Here is a 17,668-nt window from a genome sequence, read left to right as displayed (position 1 = left end):
TAGTAAGGTGTCTATTATTGGTGTGTAGCCTCAAGTCATTTCCAACCTATGGTGACCCTAAGGCAAACCTATCATGCAGTTTTGTTGCCAAGATTTCTTCAGAGGAGATTTGCTTTTGCCTTCATCTCAATCTGAGAGAGTGTGACTTGCCAAAGGCCACACCAACAGTGGTTATTTATGACTGAGTGGTGATTCAAACTGTGGTCTCCTAGCTGTTTTTATAAGCTTTCAGAAGAGGCTGTTCGCCAAGGGAGAGGGGAGCCAAAGGCTCTTTGAAAAAATTCCGGGGGGGGGGGCAGAAAAAGGACTGTTCAAAAAGTTTGGTGGGGTTGAGGACCACCAGAACAGATCAGAGGCCACATGCAACCCCAAAGCCACAATTTCCCCACTCCTGTTTTAATCTCTGCACAGAAGAAAAGTGAAATCTGGAGATAGAGGACAGCAGAGGGGAATTCCCTACCAATGAGCTGAGGGCCCAATCTTAATCAATGCTTCACATGCTTCTTTACAAGTGAACAAGAAAGCCTTTGCTTCTTATTGCTCATTTTAACATAGTATTTGAGATCTTCTTGGTATCTTGCACACATGTAAATTTCCCTATGGGAGTGGTGGGACATATTTGTCCCACGTGGAATGTCTACATTCAGTTCAAGGCTATGAAAGGTATGCCATGCACATGATCATGTGTCCACAATATGGATGAAATGTGCATTCACTGTTGATTGTGCATTTGTTTACACATTTGGATGCTCATTCAGTTGCATAACTGCAATTCAGGGGTTGTATAGGCCAAACAATGTGCAACTCCACATGTAGAGTTAATATTACGCAACTCCAGTGTGGGGTTTTGTCCCTTGTCTAATTTAGCAGCACTTGTACAGTAAATGTGACTTTGGAAGGTGACAATGCCCATGCTGGTTTGATGGATTCTTAAGTCCTCATTCCAAAAAACCTAACTTTTCTAAAATGTGAAATTAACCTTGCATCTCCTATTGGAACGATGTTATCTTTAGCGGTGGTGGAACAATATTTGAAACGCATTCATTTTTTTGTTAGAAGCTGCAGTGCATTCTTTGGCTTCTTGCCTAAACACGGTTTTATAACAAGAGGAGTGAGAGTATAAGAGATGGTGTAGAAAGCAGAGCAGAGGCCGGCAGCCTAGCAGCTTTGAGAAAATAAGAGTCTAAGCTGTCATTATCCCCACCTTCTTGCTATGAAAACATCTGGGCCCTTCAGAATTCTGGGCATGCAATCAGATTTTGACAAAGTATAAATTGATTTCTCCCACTTCTGTTGACCTATTCTTAACAGATGTGAATGTTAACTAGAATCCATACATCATGCAATTTTTGCTTTGAGAAAGAATCAATATGCATTTAAAAAAATACAAGATGCAAAAATATAGTTGCATGGTGGTCATATAAAAACAATAATTGCCACTGCTGTGGCTAATACATTTTTAATCATAAAATATGTGTCTGGAGAGAGGGAGTATAATACTCATATATTACAGAATAAATCTGGAGCTCCTTGAAGCACTAAGAGCAGCCATTTGCCCATAATGAAAATGATTATTAATATTTATTACCTGTTGTGCTCCAATTCTTAAATGCCGTCTGCTTGCCTGGCTGCCATTTGAAAATAATGGGTTGCTCTTCAGTATGCCATACAAATTTCAAAGAAACCACCTCCATCTATTTGCTGTTTGGCCACACATGTCTTGGCCACAGTTTCCAGACCCCCCTGGCCAGTATGGCCAGTGATCATACTAGTTGAGAGATTCTGGGAAATGTAGCCCAAAAAATAATATTTTCAAGCTCTGACAGACTTCAGGCTTGTAGGTTTTGCATTGCTGTTGATGTTGTTTGCTGGAGTATAAAGATGTGGGTTGAGAATGAGGGATACATTGAATTCCTAGAACAGGGCAGAGCAAGGCTTGATTCAAGAGGTTTTGCTGCCTGGGGCAAATGGGAAAATGGCATTTCTGCTGAGTTCAGCATACAAAATCCAAATGAACTGGCAGGTGGATATTACTTCATACACTCCCAGATGTCACAGATGAGAACTGAGACATGTATGGCCAAGCAATGTCAAAAATGACAAAAGTTATTAATGAGGGGACATGCACAAACTAGAAGAGGGTGTTGCAGTTTGCTTTTGCCTGAGACTACAGGGAAGGGCAAGATTCTGCCCCCTCTCTTTCCTGTTGAGTTAACTGAGTATAAACTATTTTTGGACTTTGAACTCAATTTGCAGCAATTGATGTAAGGCAAAGGGAGAAAGTGAGAGGAGGAGAAAGAAACTAAGACATTTTAAAGCTGCTAAAAAGTGGGAAAACATAATTAACAGGGACTGTCCCTGCCAAATAAGGACAGTCAGAGGCCATTTATCTGGAATGGCAAGGAATACTGGATAGTGTTCTCACCGCTACAGATATAACAGGTATTTTGGGGTGTAGGACAGACTGTGGGTCTCAGGAGGAACAGCCTCCAACATCTACCACCTGAGGCAGTTGCCTCACTCTCACTGATCATAGGGCTGGCCCTGCCTCTGAACACAGTCTCAGCCAATGAATTTCTTTTCAGTACTAGAGTTAAACTCAGACTCCTTGCACTTGAAATCTATTTATGTTTCAGTGGCCTACAAAGAAGCCCTTTTTCAGTTGCTTTTGCCAAACAACTGGTGTTGAACTCACACTGTTGCTCCTCTACTGCAAGTCACTCAGAAATCTTGGAAATGTTTTCTTCATAAGATATCATTACAAGACAATGATAGAAGATGGCTTATTTTTTTTCTTGTGCTGTTTTATATTTGCCTCTTTTTTTTTTGGTTAAAGACAGAGTAGGTGCTGCTATGAAGAGCTCAGAAGAGTTACCTTTTGGGGCTATAGCCCCCAGAATCCATGCTGGACAAAGGTTTTGGGCAGTTCTAGTCAAACATAAATTTCCCAATCTCATGGACAGATGGGGGCATTGCACCAACCTTGTTTCCATCATTGCTTCAACCATAATCTTGCACTGCTAGACCAGTAGAATTAATTTTACCACCATGTAAACTGAGGTTGCTTAGTCTTTGGTTAATAAAGAAGGTTAAGGGATAAGATGGAATTTGTGAGATGTGGAACAATAATGTGTGTTTTTCTGCACTTCTGAATGTTTTCCAGTTGAAGATAATAGTCAGTCTCAAAAGAAGAAGATTACAGTGGAAGATCTGTTCTCTGATGACTTCAAAATTCATGATCCAGAGGCTAAATGGATAAGTGGTAAGTCTTGCAATCAGATGCCAACATAACTTCTCTCACTTTTTATATTATTTGTTTTAGAAACTCTCTCCCCACTCTTTCTTTCTTTTCACTTTCTTTTTTACCTATGTCCATTTCCCCAAACTGAAGCTGCCTTCTGTTCAGTCAAAACTGTAATTCATCTAATGTAGTGCTGTGTACTCATACCTGGTAGCTCTTTTTTCTGGGATGAAGTAGATACCATTTCCTAGGTTTCTTTAATTAGATACCAAGCTATTGAAGCTGGTCCAGTCATCCATTTATTTTTAGGATTATATAGACCACACCTTCATGCAAAAGTGTATTTCAAGGCAATTCAAACAAACATTTGTTTTAATGACGAATGTCATTAAAATTACCATTAACCATAATTTCAGTACACTACTCTGATTTCCTTGGAGGCAAAAGCAGGATGGACAAATGTGGTAACTACACATGTACATGCCCATGAAGTAAGTTAGGGTGAGAGATGGGTGACTTCTTGGGACCAATTATTGAGATTCAGGGGTGAATGAAGGCCATTTGGATTTGCATACACAATGAATCTGTCTAGATTCAGACCTAGAATATGCTGCCTCCTGATGATGTACAGTGCGCCCTCCATTCTCATGGACTTCTGATCTGTGCCCCCTGAATATCTGTGGGGGCCAAACGGAGGGAGTTAAAATGGGGTGTGCACCCATGGTGCACGCTCGCATACCCCCGCTAGAGTGCACCTTCATTCAAGCTAATAGGGCTTGAATATGCATGGTCTTTTTGCATTTTTGCGGGGGGGGGGGGGTCCAGAACGGATCCCATGTGAAAACAGAGGGAGCACTGTAATAGTAATTTAATTACAGTTTTGCTAAATTTCCCTCTAAAGGCAACTTGGCAGAATTCTGGCAGATGGTATTATGGAAAGAAACTGTTAACTCAAAAGCCAGAATCTCCTTTTTGTATAGAAGCTTTCCTGTGTTCTTAGCAGCCTATCTTGAGCTACTAATGGGGCTTGACAGACCGTCCCGAAAGGGCGGCCTGTAGCTGCCCGTTTTTATGCTGCAAGAAGGCTGCACCAACCAAAAAGCGCAGCCTCCATCAGGATGAAAAAGAACCCACTAAAAGCGGGTTCTCTTTAGTCCATGTGCCACATGCCATTGTTGCACCATTGGTGCACTTGCACACACTAATGGTGCATGCATGGCGTGGTGATGTTTGGATGCTGTGCTGCACTGCGTCATCATGTCGGCCCCCATGTGGATGGGGCCAAGCTATTATGGCACCGACAGTGGGCAGTAGGGCTTGGGAGCATGCGGACGCTCCACACTCCCAAGCCCTAGAATTGGCTCCAAACCACCTCTTTCCGGCAGGCTAATATCTTTATTTTATTTTTTTAATAAATTTTTATTATTAAAATTAGACAGACAGACAAACATATTACACAAAACATCTAACAAAACATTTAACTATATAAACAACATAAAAGCTTATCGTACATTCCATATATCAAAAATAAACTTGGAACAAACTTAAAAGAACCTTCCTGCTTGCCGTCGGATACCTGCTATCTATGGTCTCTGGATTCTGTATTGTCTTTCTTAATTTTCCTTCTTGCACTATTATCACTCTTCTATATTTTTCTTCTTCACCAATTTATTACTTTCCTTGAAATTGGTGCAAGGTTTCCACTCCTGAAGGTTTTGCCTTTCCACTATAAATTTTAATTATCAAAGTTTAGTTTAGCAGGCTAATATCTTTAAATAGTACCAGAATTAGTTCACAGAGGATCTGAAGCCATGATAAGCTACCACTGCAACTGAAAACTCAGTCTGTGAATACACAGAATGTGTCCCCATAGATTTTGGCTACATTTCAACATTGTTGCATTGAAGAACCTTGCAGAGCTGTTTCTCTGTTAAGAATTTCAGAATTTGCCTGGTTTGGTAGTCTTCCGCCTGCATGGACTCAGACTACATAATACTGCCATAATGCTGTAGAAAGAAGTCATTAGGAAGAAGTACTGTATGGGGAAACAGGCCACAAGGTACAACAATTTTGTGTAAAGGGCTCCCTACTTGGATGTGATCAAGGATCACAGCTTGAGCTTTCCCTTTGAGACCTCTTTAATTGCTATGGCTCGATGCTATGGAATTTGGAGAACTGTAGTTTTATGACATCCGTCAGGGAGATCTGGTGCCAGAACAAATTACAGTTCCCAGAATTCCATAGCATTGAGCCATGGCAGTTAAAGTGGTGCAGAACTGGCTTATTTCTGTAGTGTGGATGCAGCTTAAGAACAGTTCCATCAGTATACTGCAAGCCAACAAGTCATTTTAGTGTAGATAAATTCAGCAGAAAAATATGGTTGCATACATAAAAAATAGAGTATATGTAATAGAATTGTAAATAAACCATATGAAATGACTTTATATCTATATTAGTGTTTTTATTTTTTATTTTGTAATGCCCTACATTTTTCTTAATGTCCTGCATTTTGTGGTGCCTTGTTCTCCTTTGTGGTTATGACATCTAGTCACTCTGGGCAGGTAAGCTGGGAAGCCTGAGCCACCCAGCAGGGCTGATGGGATTAATACAGATCTGGGAATATGTAATTTCTCCCATAAAGGACAAAAATGTGTCTAGGGGCAATTTAGAAAATATCATATAGGAGATGGGTAGGCATTCACTTTTGCATGCCCTTTCTCTAGTCTTGTTTGCAGCCTCAGATGGCTACTTTTTCTTCAGAAAGGGTAGGGAAATTTTATCCAGAGCTCCATATAAGGGACGGTTTTGGTCTTGTGTTCTCTTGAGGGGGAGTTGATCTGTGTGTCCAGGGAAGCTAGTGGAAAGAAACTCGTTGACTGGGATTTGGTTCAGGATGAGAAGACTGATCAGGCACTGAAAAAGATCTATCACGAACTGTCACTGGGAAAGCCATTAAATAAATGTCAAGCGGCTCTTTGAACTGAATGGCTTGGCCTTTTGCTGCTGCTTTATATTGTGACGTTTCAGATGCTGATTCCAGTTACTTTTGGAATAAAAGCTCAAAGAGGGTCTCCACGGTATAGAATTGCATTCTGTCCAAATTTGTGAGCCCTGTATTACAGAGATAGGCGCCCTTGCTGAAAAATATTAAAATGTCATCCTTTTCTTCAGAGGTCATCAGAACAATTCCGCAGATTTAATTAATTCTTGCATCACCCCTGTGGGGCAGGCAAATATTATTATTGCACTCATTTTACAGCTGGGTAAACAACAAAACAGAGTGATGAATCTTTAAGGTCACCGGCAAGACAGTAGATGATTTGGGAATACAATATGGTGTGTCAGTCTCCTAGGCCCTGACATAATCTAGCACACTGTTTGGTCTCTAACAGATTTCATTGCCTTTCTATTCTTCTCAATTCTTGAATCTTTTCACAGAGTATCTGGAAAAAAGAAAGCCTTAATACACAAGAACCTAGTGCTAGGGACCATATATTAATGTGTACTGATGATAGGATTAAAACCATTTTATTTTTACAAGATTGTTTGCAATTATGATATTGTTTCCTGGGTTTTCTTTTCCTTGAAAACACCCATTTCTTTAATAATGATGGACATCAATTTTGGACATGTTGCCTTTACAACAATGAAGAGCAAAAGCAAAGAGCAAAAGCAAAGAAGAGTTTCCCTAAAATTACGATGCAGGTTTAAAAACAAATAAAGAAAATAAAGAGAAAATAATAAACAGATGTGTCTGAATAGCCAGTATGGTAAATTGCCAACAAGTATGACTAGTGTGTGATCTCGGAGGCTAGAAGTCTAAATATTAATCCATATGGGAAACACAGGTGAGTCTTTTGGCCAGTGGGTCATTGTGAGGCTAAAGCTTATACATTTATCTAGATCAGGGTGGGAAAGTGCAATACATGGGCTATATGGGTCCCGCTCCTGAGGAGGGCTGGGGGCACTGGTGCCACATATTTGGGCCCTGGTGCCATCTTAGGTCTAGAAGAGGCCTTTTTTCAAAAGTAGGAATAGGCTTCTGGGTCACTACCTGTTTTTTTTAAAGGTCAGTCCTGGACCTAAAATTAATTGGGGAAGGGGGGTGTTCCAAAATGTGGTAAAAATGTCCCTTTGCCCCTTACAAGGTGTTTGGGGGAAATGTTTTTTGATTTTTTGTGGGAGACAGCCATTAGATATTTTTCCATTTTTTAAAAAAAGATTCTTTCCATCCTTAGTGTTTAGAAGAATTTTAATCTGGGTCTCCTGTTTTCAGTGAAACCATTTCAGCCAGTGAATTACTCAAGCTCTTTTTTTTTTTAATGTACTACTTACTAATGAAATTATGAAGACAACTGTGAAGGCTCTTTTACAGATCAATACAGAGCTTAATGGACCTGAAAGCTCAGTTATTCTTATTGTTTGTGAACCTGTGCTCAACATCCTGTCACACTCTAGCGTGATCAAGAAACTGTATACACTATATTGAGGACTATAGCTCAGTGGAAGATGGCACCCAATTAAACAGGATTAATCAAGTATGTGACGATGGGAAAGAGGCCTGCCTAAGATGCCGGAGTTAAGTTACTAATCAGAGTATGCAATTCTTGGCTTTTCAGCCATAGAGATGTGATCACTTCTCATTCTTGTTCTGTTTCCCTGAAACCTACTTGTATTTTTGCCCTGCCATCCTTATTTTTTATTGGGTTGTGAGACTTTCTTCTGGCTTAGAACTTCATACCAGTCTTTCTACGTACTTTTCTTCACATATTTATTCTTACTGTTAGCTGCCCTTGAGTCAACTTCAATTTATGGCAACCCTGTGGATGAGACATCTCCAAGAATCCCTGTCCTTGACTGCCCTGCTCAGGTCCTGTAGGCTCAGACTGGTGGACTGATCAAATCAAACCATTTGGTGTGTGGTCTTTCATTCTTTCTATTGCCCTCTGTCTTTCCCAGCATCATTGTCTTTTCTAATGATTCACACCTTCTCAGGATGTAGCCAAATTATGACAGTCTCAATTGAATCATCCTGGCTTCCAAGGAGAATTCCAGCTTGATCTGTTCTAGGACCCATTTGTTTGTCTTCTTGGCCATCTGCAGTATCTTCAACACTCTTCTCCAGCACCACATCTCAAAGGAGTTGATTTTCCTTCTATCGGCTTTCTTCACTGTCCAACTCTTGCACCCATACATTGTGATAGGGATTACAGTGCTTTGGATTATCCTCACTTTAGTGTTCAGTGTTATATTACTTTAGGATCTTGTCTAACTCTTTCACAGATGACCTTTCCATTCCTAGTCTGCTTCTCACTTCTTGACTGCAGCCTACATTTTGGCCTATATTTGATCCAAGGTATGTGAACTCTGACTATTTTGAATTTCTCGTGGTCTAGGATGAATTCTTGTAGCTCTTCCGGGTCATTATTTTTGTTTTCTTAATGTTTAGCATTCAGTCTGTCTTGGCACTTTCCTCCTTGACCTTCTTCAGTAATTGTTCCAGGTCCTTATTAGTTTTTACTAGTTAACATGTCCGGGTTTCTAATGAACATTTTTACCCTTAACTTTTATAAACATTTTTTTCCTATTGGTGAAAGCATTGAACGTACATTTTTTCAAAGCAATGCACACTGAGTCATGACCATGTATTTACATAAAATGTTTAAAGGGGGGTTGAAGGATAAAATGCTGCTTGTAGTTTCTTCATGGTGATGGCAAAATGAAAGATGTGTGCACTTTTTCCCTGATAGACTCACAGAACACAAACTGGATAAAATTGTTTGAACATTGGGTTAAATTGAATTTCTTTTCCATCCCTAAATAAAAAAGTAGCTTGATTTAGTATAAGGCAATGTTTGATGGAAGGCCAAGGCTATGCAGATTCTTAATTACTGAGGTCAAGGACCAAGATCAAGTTCACTGTATATTGTTGTTTTGATTGCAAATAAGGTTATTTGTTTTGCATTCCTTATGTAATGCTGCCCTGAGATTGACAGTAGATTTATTGCACTCTACTGATAAAGCCACTGAAGCTTCCAATGAGGCTCAGACATGTAGGCGGGACATGAATTATTTATAGTTTACTCTGCATATTACTTAAAGAGCCTTTGTAGAAAAGTTCTAATACCTTCAAGATATTTTTAAAGAAAATGAACTGGCAGGCAGAGAGCATATTTTTTTCACTCGAGATGTTCTTCCAGTCATGAAGTAAAGACTTTATCTGTAAATTAGAAGTCATTTCCCAGTATCCTCTATGAAGAAATACTTGTTGACATCATTTATTTATTTAATGCATTTGTAGACCCCTGTTCTCCTGTCATGGAACTCAAGGCAGCCTACCTGGCATTTCTAAGGGGTCTCCATCCAGGCAATGACATGACATGGGATGACATTCTATTGGTTAGTCCCAAGCAGAGTAGACCTAGTCAATCAGTTGTTGAAAGATGAGTCAACATGTAGGTAAATTCTATTGATTCAATGAATCTACTCTAGTGAAAATTAACAACAGGATTTAGGTCAGAGATATGCTTATCTTCCGCAAGGAGGCTGCATCAGGTGTCCTCAAACTATGCCCTTGAATATGCGTTGAGTCAACTCTACTGGGCTATGTATTGTACAGCTGTTTTCTCCAGAAACTAGGATGTGACTTCTGGGCTTTACAGTACTTCTAGCAGTACCTGGCGAATGCTGAACAACTCTCAACAGTGTGACAATTTATTTATTTACTTCATTTTTATGCTGCTTTTGTGGGACCCAAGGCAGCTCACCAAAATAATCAATTAAAAACCTAACCATACAATTAAAAATAATAAAAAATCAGCACATTAAAACAATATAAACTCATTTATAAGGCATACAAAAATTTGTTTTAAAAAAATTAAGCACACATTCCAATGAGACTAGCACATCTGCAGTCTATTGGAGACAAGTAATGCCCTTCATCTTCTTCCTTTGGGAGAGGGGTGAATTAAGGGTAATTTTGTTTATTTTACAATTGGCTTTGTATTTGCAAAACTCTCACAATCCTAGGTCTGGAAGGAACTCAGAAGTTTTAAACAGAACGAGCCTGAGGCATTCACTGCCTGAGGCAAAGGACAAAATGGCACCCCTTACCTGTTCCATGCACTAAAGCTGAATTTTGGTTCTTATATTGAATCTGGGATAGGCTGGGAGAATAATCTTGTCCATGTAATACCCTCAGCAGTGATCCCCAAAACTTTGTTTCCCCCTCCCAATATCTGCCACCTGAAGCAACTAACAATCGCAGGCCAGCCCTGATTGTCAAGTCCATCTCTTCTTTGTTAAGCTAGAGATGGGCCATTTCCATATGTGCCTTAAGCAAAATGCTGCACAGATTGTTCCATCAACCCCACAAGTAGGAACACAAGAGGAGGCCTTCTCCATGGCTGCTCCCAGGCTCTGGAACTCCTTTCCCAGGGAGATTAGTAGGCTTTTGAGGATTTATTTTAAAAAATGGAGTGGTTCTCACCCTTTGGTCCTCTGGATGATTTGGACTCCCATAATTCCTGAGTGTTGACCAAGCTGGCTGGGGTTTCTGAGAGCTGAAGTCCAAAACAAACAAAGGACCAAAGGCTGAGAACCACTATTTTAGGGGAACTGGGTCTTGTATGACATGGTAGATTTTAATCATCATCATCAGTCATCATCAGCCAAGTGATCAAAGTGAGTAAACCAAATTCCACACTTCTACAAATGGAAAGGGCACCCTGTGTTGGATTGCGAAAACATTGGCAAAGCAGGAAATATTCCTTCCTCAAGCCACAGCTAATCAACAATTAAACTGATGCAAAAAAGACAAGGATTAAACAAATAACCGTGTACTTTTACCCCAGTGAAAGTGCTGGATTATTCAAATCTCCAGAAAACACTTTGGTAGAGAAATCTTACATATTTAGTAAGCAAATGTTTCCCTACTAAGAAGAAAAAGAAAGCAAACAACAACAACCGTTTGGCCTAGCCCTGCTGACTGATCTTTTGAGTCCTTTTCTCCATTGCCTTCGAAAGGAAGATTTTTTTTTCTTGCAAAGCTATTCAGCTTAGATATAAGACTATAGAAAGAGAATGTCTGACCTTGGGTCAAGGAGATGCATTTGAAGATCTGTTGTTTTCGCTGACTCTATAGTTCCCTTAGTCCTCTGTATAGATCAGATGGGACCAGCCTAATCCATTGGGGCTTAAGGATGTCACATGGACAGAACCATCACTCTTCAAATCATCCATCTAGAAATACCACCAGAGTGCCTTTTGTGGGGATTTTCCCTTTACCTAAAATTTAACAATCGCAGCTGTCAGCTTGTTGACCTCACTGTTGTCAGTCTAGTGATGTACAAGTCTGTATGGTACGTGAAAGTCACTGTAACAGATCAAAAGTAGTCCAGATCATTTGTTGCATCTCTTAGAAAGTGAGAGCCAGAATTCTTTACCACAACTGTGTTGGTCCTGCTTTAAAAGTCACCAGATTGTGACAAAATTTACTGACAAATCTGGGTACTACTGTAAATCACACTTTTGCATTAAGTGTGGGGTTAAAACAAAATTCACATAGTGCCAGGGGAGGTTCGCAAGCTATTTAAGTAGCCTATGAAAGTTCTGGTCATGATGCCAGTGTCAATAGCCCATGAAGAGCAGCAACAGCATGGGAAAGAACTGTACTTTGAAAAGTTATCTTTTTTGGACTACAGCTCCTAGAATCCTGAAGCCAACTTGACCATTCTTCCTTGGGGATTTTGGAGGAGGGAGGGCTGTAGTTGGGGGAAAAAACTTTTCCAAGCTCTAGTTCCAAAGGAGATCTCAAATGATAGTATTTTAAAATAGTTACTGGGGCAACATGGAAGTTCCCCATAGATAAAGGTTTTTGCAGCAACTATTGCAGAGTCCCAACAAACAGTCTCTAAATCAGATTGTCCTGTATTTGAAGTCGAAGGCTTTCATGACCAGAATCCATAGATCTTTGTTGATTTTTCAGGCTATGTGGCCATGTTCTAGAAGAGTTTATTCCTGACATTTCACCAGCACTGTGGCTGGCATCTTTGAAGATACAAGCCACAGATGCTGGTGAAACACCAGGAATCAACTCCTCTAGAACATGGCCACATAGCCTGAAAAACCCACAAAAAGCTATATCCTGTATTTGTTCTCAAGTGCTTGGATAGAAGAGGGGGGAAAAGCCTCTGGTCTTAGTGTCTAAATATAGCTATGGCATAAATCATTCTTGAATGAGCAGAATCTAGCCAAAGGACAAGGATAGTGGAGTGGATACCAGCTTTCAAAGGTCAGATGAATGTGGTGGCTTGTGAGAGGGATGCAACTGTACAAAAAATGTGACTGGACAAACTACAAACAGAATGCATGAGTGACTCTTATAGGCAAGTGTGTGTTGGGGGCGGGGGGGTGATTTGAGCCAAAGGTGATGCAGAAGAAAATGCATGGCCACCTTCCTGGTTGACTTCCTTGAGAATGAGGGTGATTTGCACCAGAGAACTGCTGGGTATACAGACCACTGGGGATTGCAATATTTTATTTGTAGCATGAGGTAGGGTGTTGTCAAGCTTCTGTAGTCTGCATTTGATCTGTAGTTGCTGCATCTTACAAGCACAGTGTGAAGGACTAGATCCACTCTTCTACTTCCAAACCAAAGGGATAACAGTGAGCCATGTTATTGATTGTATTATTTCTTACTCAAATCAGATCCTGATTTAAATAGCCCTTCCAATAAGACTTGCAAGAATCTCTTCTCCCCATTCTCTCTATCTCAAACTTGTTTATTTTAGCACTATCAGGTTCTTTTGCAGAGTGACAGGCACATTTCTTTGCAATGTGGTGGCACCAGCTTGTTCTCTCTTTCCCAATGCCATATTCTTTTCAAGATCAAACAGAACAGCTCCATCTTTATAGCAATCAATTGCATAAGAATGAACACTTTCTTTCTCTTTCATCTTTTGGAATTGCAACATTTAGATCTTTTGCATAGTGGCATCTCAACTGTGATGTTACTATTAAGAAAACAATTTAGATTGCCAGCAAGTGTGGAAATCCAGATGGAGGTATCAGAATCTGGAAGAAAAGATTAATAAAATGTAGATTGCAATCCTATACAGACTTAGCAAGGAGTACATTTTATTGAATTCAGTGATCTTTACACAATTGCAAACATGGCATTATAGCAAAAGTGAGTTAATATCAATCTTCTAAGTACTATTATATCCCAAAGGAATCCCTTGATTTTTCTCTACTCCCTGGGAGTAGGATGGGGACAAAATAACATTGATTCACATTTCAGTTTAAACCAGTGGCCATGTTGGTTATTTTGGTTCTAAAAGGTTCTCCCTGAACACCCAGACGTCAACATCGAACCATGTCTGACAAACTGGGTTTCCTGACAGTCCTGCCGAAAGATCCCTGAAAACAGCAATATGGGGGTGGGGTGTCTTCACAACATAATGTAGCTTTTGAGTATAGTGATGCTATCTTTTTACTGAGTCTGCCAAGATGACACAGTATCTTGCTATTGCTCCATGCTTTCAAAGGCAGCCTCTTTTTATAAAGGATGACAGCAGGGGTGAAAATGGTGTTTGATGTTGACACTTGAAAGATGTAGCCCACACACAAGGGATTACCTGCTATGGAAACAGAAAATCAGCCTTGGAGCTCAACAAAGTGATTCAAGGTTTCCTCTCCACACCAACCAACTTTTTTTCTTTCTTCAGTCTTTCTCTTTTTAAAATCTCCCTATCATTTTCTCTCTCCATCCATCCCCTTCCCAATATGTGTGGTGAGGGGGGAGGTAAAATAAACTACAATAACAAAAGTACACTATAAAATACTAATGCAGTAGCTATATGATGAGCCCCAGTTGCTGCTTGGTGCCTTCTTCTTCCTCTCCATTCTTCTGAATAGATTTTGGGGAGATCAGCATCCCAACAGTTCCCCATTGCTTCTTGCCTCCCATGCTCACATCCACTCTGCCTAATGTGAAGACTAGTCCTCCGCTGACAAAATTTATGTAAATCCATTGGGGAGGATGTCCAAGAATGGGTCTCCTGCCCGGTTCCCCTTGACAGTCACCATTCTGCACTTAGAGTTATTTTGGTGCTTATATCCTCATCTTCATCTGATTTCTTCCTGACTGCATATCTTCCAATCTCTGGAAGAATCTTTCATATAAAAAGCTTACTTTATAGAACACTACTTATAGCTTCCTGTGCTTGTCTGTTTTTTCTTCCATCTAAATCCTGGCTTTCCTCATCTCTGCTTCTCATGTTTCTTTGGTTGTGCCTTCTCACTGGGCATCTGTGAGTTTGAATAGTCATCCCTCTTTCTACTGTGCCTCCCCTTTGGGGAAAAAAAACCAAACCAAAGCTAGGGATTTTATCCATTTGCTTGTGTGGTTTCCCCCTGGCCTTTTGTTTCATTGTAGAAAACATTGATGGGTTCTAGTTGCCTTTTCCTCCCATACTATTCATATATTCCCTCCATTCTTCCCCATCTGTGTTGCCTTATTAGTTTCTAAGTTTGTGGCTAAGCATGCTGCCATAAACACCATGACTCTTCTAGGCTCTGTGCTACTTCCATGTGGAGGGAGAAACAAGGAAGCAACCCTTCTAGCATCTAGGGACAGATCACTCCTATCTTTCTGCACACACCAGGAGAGAAGGAGAAGGAGATGGAAGAGAAGAAGGAGGAGATTCCTCTGGTTGCTCCCATACAGCAGCAGCAATGTGTTGCTAAGAAGCAAGTAGCTGCTCTTCTCATCTTCACCAATGATGCTTTCTCCAGCTGGCAAGGTGCTTTTCCTTGCCATGGGCCAGGTCACCATCGCTACCTTATTCCTCCTCTTTCCTTCCACTTATAATAATAATAATAAAAAAAACAAAATTTTATTTGTGTTTCCCCGCCTCTCCCGTTGGATCGAAGCAGGGTTACAGGCTACTGAAATCAGAATACATACAACAATCTTATAAAATACGAAGAATAAATATAACATCAACAGCTTATCAAACCATCAGACATCCAGGGGCAAGGGCAGAATATCGTTGTCAGACAGGCAGATTGGTTATCACTCCTCGGGGGGGAGGGGAAGCTTGGTGAAAGAGCACGGTTTTAAGTCTCTTTTTAAATGTTTCCAAGGGCGTCGTGAGATGGAGCTTGTCAGGAAGACTATTCCACAACCTCAGCGCCATTATTGTAAAGGCCTTTTGAGATGAGGAAACATATTTGGAAGATGGTGTTTCCAATAAATTCTTACCAGATGTTCTAAGTGTGTGGGGCGGATCATATGGGGAGATGCGGTCCCTCAAGTAACTCAGGCCCAAGCCATGTAGGGCTTTATAGGTGATAACCAACACCTTGTATTGTGCCCGGAAGCGAATGGGCAGCCAGTGAAGATCTTTCAACTTAGGTGTTATATGGTCAAACCTAGATGCACTGGTGACCAATCTGGCTGCCATATTTTGTACTAACTGAAGCTTCCGGACTTGGTACAAGGGTAGCCCCATGTAGAGCGCATTACAGAAATCTAGATGAGAGGTTACCAGAGCATGTACCACTGTTTCAAGGTCCCTTTGGCCCAGGTAGGGTCGCAGTTGGCATATCAACCGAAGTTGATAGCAAGCACTTCTGGCCGTCGCATCTACTTGAGATGTCAACTACAGGGATGAGTCCAGAAGTACTCCTAAACTGTGAACTTTGTCCTTTAGGGAAAGTGTGACCCCATCCAGGACAGGTTGATAAATTTCCAGATAATTGGTTTCATCCAAAACTGCTTGGAGTTGGAAGGCAACCGCTCTCTCAATCACCTTGCCCAAGAATGGCAACAGGGAGAATGGTCTATAATTATTTCTCACCAGGAGGTCCAGGGAGGGTTTCTTAAGAAGAGGTTTAACTATTGCTAGTTTCAAATTAGATGGAAATTTACCCTCCCTGAAAGATGCATTAATTATAAGTTGTAGTAATGATGTTACTGCATCACCACCCTGGCCGGTCAGCCAAGAGTTACAGGGATCAAGAGAGCACATCGTCTTCTTAACACTTCCAAGAAGCTTGTCTACTTCATCGGTATGTACAAACTCAAAGTGATCCAGTTTAATGGAGTCCACAGAAGCTCTGGATGCCTATCCTATTGTTTCTGCTATAATGCCCTTAAGATCAGCCCTTATCCGAGAGATTTTATCTGCGAAAAAGTTGTTAAAATCGTCACAGCAGGCCTTAGTTGGTTCTAAAATAGGGTTCACAGTGGGAGGAAGCTGAGTCAGCTCCCTCACCACCCTGAACAGCTCTGCTGGACGTGACTCTGCAGACGCAATACGTGCAGCATAGAAAGAATTCTTTGCTGCTCCTATTGCCGCTCCATAGGACTTCAAAAAGGTCTGATGGAGTGTCTTGTCGGATAAGCGCTGGTGTCTCCACCAGTGGCGCTCTAGTCGTTGTGCGGCTCGCTTCATTTCCCGAAGATCTTCCGTATACAGTACCAGGCTTTCTTATTAGAAGCGGACCGGAAAGGACGCTTGGGAGCGATACTGTCTATAGCCCTGGAGAGATCATTATCCCAGATGTCGGTCAGGGCATCAACAGAGTCACCATCAGTTCCAACCATAAACCCCTCTAGGGCTTCTTGGAACCTTTTGGGTTCCATCAGCCTTCGAGGGTGGACCATTCTAATAGGTCCTCTACCCCCGGGGATAACTTGGGTAGTTGCCTTAAGTGGCACCTCGACTAGGAAATGGTCCGTCCATGACAGAGCAGAGGTGCCAAGACCCTCTGCCCACGGATTTTCCCAATCCGTACTAAAGACCACATCGAGCATAGTACCTGCACAATGCGTCGGACCCAAGACTAATTGGGATAGGCTCATGGCCATCATGGAAGCCATGAACTCCCGAGCTGCACCTATAAGATCTTGTGAGCCAGCCTCGAAAGGGATGTTGAGGTCTCCCAGCACAAGAAGTCTGGGAGACTCCAACACCAGTTCCGAGACCAGCTGTGACAGCTCAGCTAGGGAGTCTGTTAGACCACCGGGTGGACGGTAGACTAACAGGATCCCCAAACTATCCCTAGCCTTCAGGGTCAGGTAAATACACTCCAGTTTTCTGGATGGATTTCCTAGTCAAGGTAAGAGTATTTTTATAGACTATGGCAACCCCTCCCCCCGGCCCACATGCTCTGGTCTGCTCCTTAACGGTATACCCAGCTGGGAGAGCCTGTGCCCACATTGCATTACTCTCAGCCCCCAGCCAGGTCTCTGTAATGCAGGCCAGGTCAGGTTTTTCCTCTACCAGAAGATCTTGTATTATGTGGGTTTTATTCTTAATTGACCTGGCATTGCATAGAAGCAGAGACAGAGTCTGTGGTACGGATGGACTGACCCTCGGTTCCTTTGGGTTAGCAGGGTGGATGGAAGGCAGGATAGGT

At 41.3% G+C, this 17,668-nt stretch overlaps 1 protein-coding gene across 5 annotated transcripts in view; it reads left to right on the top strand.

The window, feature by feature from the left end:
* The window catches only part of DPP6 (dipeptidyl peptidase like 6), a 622,884-nt gene that overhangs the window by 411,657 nt on the left and 193,559 nt on the right, over nucleotides 1–17,668 (top strand). For all 5 annotated transcript variants that reach the window (XM_089533588.1, XM_089533589.1, XM_089533587.1 and 2 more), the window contains exon 3: nucleotides 3,164–3,262. In XM_089533588.1, coding sequence (XP_089389714.1) covers nucleotides 3,164–3,262 — 99 coding nt within the window. The remainder of the gene's footprint in view (nucleotides 1–3,163; nucleotides 3,263–17,668) is intronic.

This window comes from Sceloporus occidentalis, unplaced genomic scaffold (genome assembly GCF_023333645.1).
Source record: "Sceloporus occidentalis isolate IW3139 unplaced genomic scaffold, rSceOcc1.0.p SCAF_7, whole genome shotgun sequence".
NCBI lineage: Eukaryota > Metazoa > Chordata > Lepidosauria > Squamata > Phrynosomatidae > Sceloporus > Sceloporus occidentalis.
Note: the sequence above shows the minus strand (reverse complement) of the source record. Positions and strands in the feature narration are given on the sequence as shown.